This window comes from Setaria italica, chromosome II, assembly GCF_000263155.2.
Source record: "Setaria italica strain Yugu1 chromosome II, Setaria_italica_v2.0, whole genome shotgun sequence".
NCBI classification, from domain to species: domain Eukaryota; kingdom Viridiplantae; phylum Streptophyta; class Magnoliopsida; order Poales; family Poaceae; genus Setaria; species Setaria italica.
In genome coordinates, this window is record NC_028451.1 from 863,163 (window position 1) to 872,726 (window position 9,564).

The window sequence follows — 9,564 nt, forward strand, 5'->3', positions numbered from 1 at the left end:
ACTGATCCTAGCCCCTTTGAACAAATTGTCAGCAGACATGTATACACTATCCTCCGTGGAGGTGTGCGGTCCCACAGAACGCTCATGGGTAATGAACAACACGTTCATAGCCGTGAGCCACAACTCAAGTCTGCCAACCCATCTCTTGTAATTCGTTCCATCAAATACATTTGGTTTCAATTGCGCAGCAAAGCCGACTACCGAAAAAGCCCTATCAAGTTTTTGGATTGTTGGAATTAGAGGCATTTTGCGGTTAGTTTTAATCCGAAATATAGAATAAAACATGACAGTAAAGATAGCATAAATAGGAACTTGATCTATTGTATTTGCAATGAACATAAAGCATGCAATAGATACTATGAAACGCAAGAACTGAACCAGGACGTTCATAAGGGAGTACCCTGAGGCGGGGTTAGTTCTGGAGGAACCAGATGCACCATTACCCAACATCGTTAGTTGAGCTTGTTTGAAGTAGTTGATCAGAGGTTGATGCCGTGCAGGTGATCGCAGTGCAGTTGCACCTTTAGGAAGTAGATGTGCACAGCGAGCAGACGCGCAGATGCGCTTGCTAAAAACTTGATCGCCCTTCTACTCCTCGGGTGCAGAGTCTCTGGCAAAGGGCGCAGCTTCGGAGGCCTGCTCTTCTGGTCAAATTCGTGCACACAGATCGCTGGAACGGAGACAGCAAAAATGCAGCGCAGTAGTGGGGGAAAGCTCTGGTGGTTTGTATGTTCGTGTACGAAAGAATGAGAGGTAGCACCTCTTTTGTAGGCACCAGAAGACCCTTGGATGCCCAGGTTAATACAACAATCATATGGTCAGTTTGTGGTAACTGCCAGCAATTAGCAGTCGTCAGTTACTGGTCATTTGTTATCAACTATTCAATCGTCAGTTACTAGCCATGAACCCCACACATCACATCACATCCGGTCGCGTCGTGGCTCAGCGAGGTGTGGCCATGACCTGCTGCTCCTGGGGTCGCTGCCGCTGCCGGCGTCGCTGCACCGCTTCTCGTCCACCCTCGCTGCCACCAGCTTCGACACCTGCGTCTTCCCGTCGGATTGTGGAAACATTGCCATGCCGCTTCTCAAGCAGCTGACCCTTCTCCATGTCATGATCTCGGAGACCTCCCTGCATGCCTGGCTCGCCGGCTGCCCTGTCCTGGAGAGCTTGCTGCTGCTTGACAACGAAGGCTGCCCTCGAGTAAAGATCATCACGTCCCCTAGCCTCAGGAGCGTCGGTGTGGGTTCTAGATGGAGAGAGGGAGGCCTCCGGTTCGAACAGCTCGACGTCGAGGACGCCCCATGCCTGGGAAGATTGTGCATTCCTATTATTTTGCCACTTACGACTGTTATATTATATCTATGGTTGTTCTAGAGCTAGCTAGGTTGACCATGCAATGCATTGGCTAATTCACACCATTTTCATGCTCGCTTTGCTTTTTCAGACAACACATACATGTTGGGGAGGAAAATGAACTATATGATGAATATTGGAAACTTACTGATGATGGTACCCTTAACACATTCGGCTGAGAAAAATTGTGCTACCATACTATCAGGACAGCAACTTGCATATTAACTTCGCCAAGTTCTTTGTGAGAAATGCGGGCGTGCTGAAGTCGATGAGGTTTGATTTTGTATCTCATGTTGGGTCATTTAGTCTTCTGCCTGAGGAGCAAGTGCATGATCTGTCAATACTGGACCCCTTTCAAAGGACTCCTTAGTAGGCCTGATAACACCAATCAGAGACATTTTGGTCAGTTTTTCAGACAAGGTTTAGTCAGTTTTCAGTACCTTGACATTTGTTATCTCTTTTATTTCTCGGAATATATACTGTAATTTGTCATCTGATTTGGTGATATTTTTCGTTTTAAACGGAGAGGAGCTCTTGAGATGCCCATTGTTCTTTTCCACCTGGTTGTCATTGGAATGATTCCAACTTGTATGCTGTATAGTCCATTCAGTTTTCTTGAATCACAATTGCCAATGTTCAGTCCAGCAATGTTCAGAATTCAGAGCTTGTTTGTTCTTGAGGAATCTGCTTCCAGGTTATAATACACTGAAAAATGAAGTTATGTCTTGCTTTCGCGTCGACTGTGATATGAGCAGAAGCAGAACAGGTGGAATGGCATATTCCCGTATTCCTTATTTCAGAACAACTGCAATGTTGCAATCCCTTGGTCTCAAAACTTTTTTTTCTAGAATACGCAGGAGAGCTGCGTATCTTTGTATTAAGAAGAAAGATCGTTTGAAACGTTACAATGCGGGCCAAACGGGCAGACGCACACGGTCTGAACAACACTATTGTATGGGTAGAAAACATACTGCAATCTGATAGTTTCCTAGTCTCCTCTCTTTAATGCCATTCAACAGGATCATTTAACCTTACGAGTTAATGTCTAGTGCCAGTGCTAAGGAATATCAAAATGCCAGCAGATCCTTGAAAAATTTATAATCCATCATCATACTATGTTTTCAATTAGTCCATGTTTTATTTTTTCACTCCTGAACCTCTGAAAGTCCTTTCCACCTTCATGAGGTTTTACATTCTTGAAGCTGTTAGATTGTTGAAGCTACAACTTGTTGGCCCCTGCTGTTGAGTGGAAATTTGATTCCAGAACCTGCTGGTTTTACTTAAAAAAATGTTTTCCCCCTACAGAATTTGGAGGAGCTTTTACAATTCAGAGACCAAGAGATGGTGCTTCAAGTGCTTCTCAGTCGAAGAGGAAATTGGTTAGTAGGATTGGAAAATAGAATGAGCGAGCATTTGAAACTAAACACTACAAACCACTACATTGTTCCCGCCTGAATTTAGTTTGGTTCAACATCTTGTGCCTTGAAATTTGGTTGCATAAAGCTGAAACCTGCTGACTTCTGTTGATATCACACAATCTGGTAAGCATCCAAACACATCTGTCATTTCTGAATCAACAATGCATTGGGGAAAAGATCATGGGACAGCTTCAGCCTGAGAGGTCCTTACCCACAGGCAAACCACAAGCAGAAATAAAAATTACTGACATCACCATCAAAGAATAGCAAGTTCAGATTCTGAGCTTTTGGCTACAACAAAAACACTCTGTCACCTATCATCTTGATTTCATCAGCTATATAAGTAGAATGATTTATTCTACGAAACATACAGGTAGTATATAGGATGAATCGACCATGTATGCTCTGCATCTTGGTCATCAGTGCGGCAAGCCGGCGGCTCTACCGCAGAGTATGGCATTGGTCGGGATGCTGTACTCGTTAGCGAAGCTCGGCTCCGGCGTCCAGACCCTGAGGTAGAGCTGCTGGCCGAGGTACTGCCGGTCCCAGATCGCCGACCTCAGGTTCCACATCCCCTGGTTGTCCAGCGACACCAGGATCGCCGACCATCCGCTCGGATACACCTGATGCCAACAAACAATTGCCAATGTTCAGTTCAGTTTCATCGGGTACGGTGTTCAGGATTCAGAGCCATGTTCTTGAGCAATCTACTTCCAAGTTAGGATACCTGAACTGTACGCCTTGCTTGCGCGTCGACCAAGTTGTAGGTTTGCCGCTGCATCTCAGTCCACTGGCCATTGCCGTACCTGAATGCATTCAGACGATGATCAAGTGTGAGTAAGTCTGCACCTAAAGAAGTTTGCGAGAGCACTCAGACTACGATGGCTTTGGAATGAATGGAAGGAGCCGCGCAAACCTTGGGTTGGAATGCCAACACCGTGCACTGCTAAAGACAAGGACCTATTCGCTGCTGCAACGACAGTCACGCTTGGCAATGGGGAGAAGGCCAAATTCTGGGAGTCGACGTGGCTCCAGGGAGAGATGCCAAAGCAAATTGCCCCAACGGTGTACTCCATCTCAAGAAAGAAGAACAGGACAGTTAAAGATGCCCTTTTAAATGACAAGTGGATTACTGACTTAAACGTGGTCAGATTATCGTCGGCAACACAGATCGCCGAATTCGTCACCCTCTGGGATCGTCTGACAACGGTCCAACTAAGTCCAGGCACACCGGACTCCATTACATGGAAACTTACCCGGCATGGCGAATACACGACATCATCGGCATACGAGGCTCAATTCCACACCTCAACACCATCTGATATGGAACGACTCATTTGGAAGACATGGGCGCCCCCAAAGTGCAAATTCTTCTCCTGGCTTGCTTTTCAAAACCGTTTATGGACAGCAGATAGACTTATCACAAGGGGTTGGCCTAATCAAAAGGTATGCATGCTCTGTCACACGCACGATGAAACGCTGCTACATCTGCTATCAAAATGCCGCTACACTACTCGACTCTGGGATAAAATCTTCGGCTGGGCGGCTGTGAACATTCCATCCAGGGGGGATTGGTCCGCCTTCTCATCTATCAGCGAATGGTGGTCACATCTTGGGTCCATGCCGGGCATGCCGCGAAAGGGATTTAGATCACTCATTATTCTCGTGTCATGGGAGGTCTGGAAAGAGCGCAACGAAAGAATTTTCCAACGGAGATTTAAAAGTTTGGACCAGCTAATGTGTAAAATAAAGGATGAAGTACGATGCTGGACCTTGGCAGGTGCAAAGCATTTGGGAGCTCTCTGTCCATCGGAGGAGTGACCGAGAAGCATAGAAATGTCGTTGTACAGCCCCTGTATACCTTTTCTTTCTTTCATTTTTCGGCCTAGGCCTGTAACTACCTTCTCTATTAATTAATACAAGTCCGGCAGTCTTTGCCGGTCCTCTTTCAAAAAAAAAAGTGTGAGTAAGTCTCTGTTTGCAAATGTTCTTCAGAGGTGACGAAGAGCAGGGCCAATTTCATTCATGTATACTGCGATGGCCGATGGCTAGATGCTCACCCTACAACCCAGAAGTCGTATCCGTCAAGATGCCACGACTGCAGAGTAGGAAAGTTATAGAAAACTATAAGCCCACAGAGTTTCTTAGCCCTTGTCTTTTCTTTGAAAATTGATGCTGCTAATGCCACACGTCGATAATTTTCCTAACTTCTCAAAAGGGCCCAAGCCAAAGGATACTTTCTATTGATTTTTTTACAAGCAAAGCATCCTTAGCCAAACGATGATCCAACGTGATTTGTACTCACTCCGTGTCGTTTGTTCGTTTATTCGATGCCCACGAGTCAAAGAATAAGGTGTCAAAATACTTGACGCTAGAGTTCTACACGTATCTGGTTCCAGTGGCGGACCTACCAATAGGGCGAGGTAGGGCGGCCGCCCTACCTAACCCTGGCAGCGAACCCCTAGTACCCCCCATTTTTCCTCCAAGAATCAAAGATCCCACGCCCTCCAGCAATGGCGTTCTGACGTTCTCGGGAGTCTGGAGTCTGGAGGAAGACGACGGCGGCGTTAGAAGCGAACAGCCCGAACAGGTATGCTTAGAATTCTTAGATGGGCCAGGCAGTCAGCCCAATTTGATGCCTGAATGGCCTAGTATCCCGTCCGCAACTCCCCCGTCATCTCCCTTCTCCCGTCCGCAACTCCCCCGTCTCCGCTCCTGTTCGAGCGCGGCCACCGCGCCACCAAGAAACGGCGAACCCTAGCGGCATGGAGAGCGGCGATCCTGATCCATCAGCATTGGGGACTAGCGCCGGGAGCAGCCACGACATCGGAGACGAGCAGCGCCAAGCAGGAGCGGCCGCTTCCGCGCCATCTTCAGAGGCGTCAGCAGCGGCACCGCCGGCGGGCACAAGTAGCACGAGCACCAGTACGCCAGGTTCCCGTTCATCAGTTACAAAGAAGCGGTACAGGAACACAGGTGATTTAGAAATTGGTTTGTGTTAGATAACGAGTAGAAAAATGGATTAATGATTACTCACTAGTCAATCAATTGCACATTTTTTAGATTTGAAGAGTTTCTTCAGTAGCAATTTATCAAGTGGTTCAGCCCCAAGTACCCATCAGAGTGAGAATGCTGCTGTAGTTTCTGAAGAAGTGCTGGCTGAAGCTGTACCAGTAGAAGTTGAACCACCCGGAGATGCTGAAATGGGAGATGTAGAAGCAGATGGTTAACTTATTCAGGTTGTTGACTCAAATGCTCATGTTGTTTCTGATCCAGGACTTCGAATACCTATTGAGAGATTTCATCCTAATATTAGAGGTGATGTTCAGAGAGCTTATTTGTTAAAGGGACCAACCAAACCTTTTGGTCATAATTTTCCTCGCAGATCAAATGATAATAGGGCATTTTAGAATCATGGCTGAAGACATATGATTGGATTGAATACAGTGTGGCAAAGGATGCAGCATTTTGCTTCTACTGCTTTCTTTTTAAGCAAGAACCTATTGATAAAAAATTTGGACATGATGCTTTCACCAAAGCAGGGTATACAAATTGGAAAAATGCATACCATGGACTTCTTCATGTTGGTGGGCCAATAAGTTTTCACAACAGAGCAAGGGCAGCAAGCGTAGATTTTAGGAATGCAAAGGCAAGTGTCACACATAAGGTTGAAACTCACAGCAAAGATGCACAAGTGCGATATGAAACTCGTGTTACAACAGCTTTAGGTATTGCTAGTTTTCTCATTGCACAAGGCCTTTCATTCCGTGGACATGATGAAACTATTGCTTCCTTAAATAGAGGAAATATTTTAGAGAAGGTTGAGTGGTACAAGATAAGGGATGAGGAGGTAAGGGTTGCATTTGAGGAGCTGTGTCCATTAAATGCCCAAATGATTTCTCCCAAGATTCAAAAGGACATATGTGAAAGTTATGCAATGGAGATCAGCAATGTGATAAAGAAGGAGATTGGTGATAAATGTTTCTCCGTTCTAATTGATGAATCCCGTGATGTGTCAATAGCGGAACAAATGGCTGTCATTGTAAGGTTTGTGAACAACAAAGGAATGGTTGTGGAAAGGTTTTTGGGTCTTCAACATGTGCCAGATACAACATCAAATGCATTGAAGAAAGCTTTGGTTCAGATGCTTGCCAAGTATGATTTACCTATTGCAAGACTAAGAGGACAAGGGTACGATGGAGCTTCAAATATGAGAGGTCAATTCAACGGTCTGCAAAATAAAATTCGTGATGAGAACCCATATGCCTTCTATATCCATTGCTTTGCTCACCAGCTGCAGTTGGTTATTGTTTCTGTTACAATTTGCTGCTCATCTTTCAATGATTTCTTCACCTATGTGAGTATGATTGCAACCAGCGTTGGTTCATCTTGCCAAAGGAAGGATAAGCTGATTTCAAAGCATTGTGACACAATTCTGCAGCAATTGGAGAGTGGTGAGATTTTTTCAGGAAAGGGAAAGAATCAAATGACTAGCTTGGTTAGACCTGGAGATACAAGATGGGGTCTCATTTCATTGAGTTAATGTGGGATTCTGTGGTCCGAGTGCTGTCCATGATTCATGAAGATGAGCGTAATCCTGGTTCAGCAGGTGGTCTGGTGGAAAAAATGGAGAGTTTTTCTTTTGTTCTAAATCTGAAATTGATGCTGAAAGTGTTCCGTATCACAAATGAGTTGTCTCAACTACTCCAAAGGAAGGATCAAAATATTGTCCAGGCTATGTCATTGCTAATTGATGTGAAAATTGGTTTGACTAAATTGAGAAATGAAGGATGGGAGCCGTTATTTGAAGAAGTCAAAACATTTTGTGTTGCAAAAGAGATTCCAGTACCAAATTTGAATGAGAGAGTACCAAAATGGGGGCGAACAAGGCTTGATAAGAACTTAACCACTCTAGATCATCATTTTCGTGTTGATACTTTCCTTGCTGCACTTGATGCTATACTGACAGAGATGGATCATCGCTTCAATGAGGCATCATCAGAGTTACTTTGTTTGCTTTGCTTGTTTAGATCCAAGAGACAACTTCTCAAAGTTTGATGTTGATAAGATTTCTCGTCTAACGGAGATCTATGATCAAGATTTCTCAACTGTTGACCGTTCAAATATCAAGGATCAACTTGAGACATTCCTTCTCCATGTGCAAAGAGTTGAAGAGTTCAATACTTGTACAGATCTTGGAAGTTTGGCAACGACGATGGTTGAAGCTAAAATGCATACAGCTTTTTCATTGGTATATCACCTTGTTGAGTTAGCATTTCTCCTTTCTGTAGCAACGGCATCCGTTGAAAGAGCGTTCTCAGCTATGAATATGATCAAGACTGATTTGCGCAATAGCATGTCTGATGAGTGGCTCAATGACTTAATTTGTGCTACATTGAGAAGGAGATCTTTGTAGGACTTGATTTTGAAAAGGTTAAGAAAAGATTCCAGTCTATGAAAGATCGGAGGATGCAATTTCCTAAGCCTCCTAGAGGATCTAGTCATGCTTAGTGAGTGGTTTTTAGTGGTCGTATGTTTGTTTTTTTATCATGTTCACCAACTGTCCAACTTTGATGCAATATGCATATTCTATATTCACTTTGTTAAGGTCTTATGTGTGGGTGTATGTGGTATATAGCTTTCGCTGGTTGAAGCTTGTGTTAGGTTGTCCGCCCTACCTACATTTTTTTTCCTAGGTTCGCCACTGTCTGGTTCTCCACTTTGCCCCTCTTAGACTATGTCCAACATTCTCACTTAATCAGACACTCTATATCTCTATTTAGTTATCCCCATAAAATTCATCTCTATATTTTCAACAGTTACATTGTTATATATCTCTGAAGGGTTCTTATTTTAACCGTTAAAATTCAAACAACAAAAGTAGCAACAGCTTGAACCGGCATGGTTCGTACAACAAAGTAAATCACACAACTTGTTTGTTCAAAGAAGGCCACATCACCTAATTAAACGTGATTTAATTATTTGGCTTAAAGAAGGCCTAGCACATCCCAGACCAATTGCAAATGTAGCAATCAGCTTGAACAGGTATTTCATCGAACAACTAAAGTGCATGCAGTAGTAGCTCTGACCACGAGCAGCACCAAGTAGCCAAGCAGATAGCTAACACCACCGACTGACCACGAAGCAGCACCAAGCAGCCAAGCAGAGCTACCACCTCCGACACTAGCAAGCAAATCACACCAAACATCAAATCAACACACCGTGGCATAAAAAGGAGCTTAGAACAAACGCCAGAATCGGACCTGCTAGGCAGGCCATGACCAGGGATGACGTGCGGCGACGGAGCAGCAAGGCCCGAGGCCGAAGATGGCCGGCGCTCACCTGCCCTTTTGACAACACGCGAACGGCGGGGTGCGGCTGTGAGCGCTTCTCACCGCTGCCGTGCTGGTGCGTGGGAGGATGCCAGCAGGGCCGGAATCACGCAGATGGGCGACAGTGCGCGGGAGGGCAGAAATGGGGCTGAGCACCCGCGGATCGGTTCGGCACGCTGAACGGTAGAAGACGGATGAGACGGCGATGGAGCTCTCGAAGATGAGTAATAGGCTACCCTCCATGGACCTCTTTGCGTTGTGCGTTTGAGGAGCGCAAGTGAGTCGAGGGATGGCCCCTGCATCTGGTCCTCTGTCCTCCGTCGAGAGATGGCGATGGTGTAGATTGATGTTGAGTAGTTGACGTCTACTTCGGTGATACGGGGATTTGATTACGTTAGGACGTGAGGTAACGTACGTACTCGGTTTTATAAACGTAGAGTGATGCTCCTTGGCCTCCT

At 45.2% G+C, this 9,564-nt stretch overlaps 1 protein-coding gene and 1 long non-coding RNA gene across 2 annotated transcripts; one reads left to right on the forward strand and one right to left on the reverse strand.

The window, feature by feature from the left end:
• Positions 1-3,542: 3,542 nt before the first annotated feature.
• Positions 3,543-4,878, reverse strand: LOC105913837. Its single transcript, XR_001163332.2, has 2 exons — positions 4,835-4,878; positions 3,543-3,580 (listed from the first exon to the last, which is right to left on the reverse strand). It is a non-coding gene; the product is annotated as an uncharacterized LOC105913837 (long non-coding RNA).
• A 661-nt stretch (positions 4,879-5,539) lies between these two features.
• On the forward strand, positions 5,540-8,138 carry LOC101753751 (zinc finger MYM-type protein 1-like). The gene is made up of 6 exons (XM_012843516.1): positions 5,540-5,750; positions 5,838-5,999; positions 6,051-6,114; positions 6,222-7,228; positions 7,805-8,025; positions 8,130-8,138. The coding sequence occupies exons 1-6, from the start codon at positions 5,540-5,542 to the stop codon at positions 8,136-8,138; spliced, it is 1,674 nt and encodes a 557-aa protein (XP_012698970.1).
• The last annotated feature ends 1,426 nt before the right edge of the window (positions 8,139-9,564 follow it).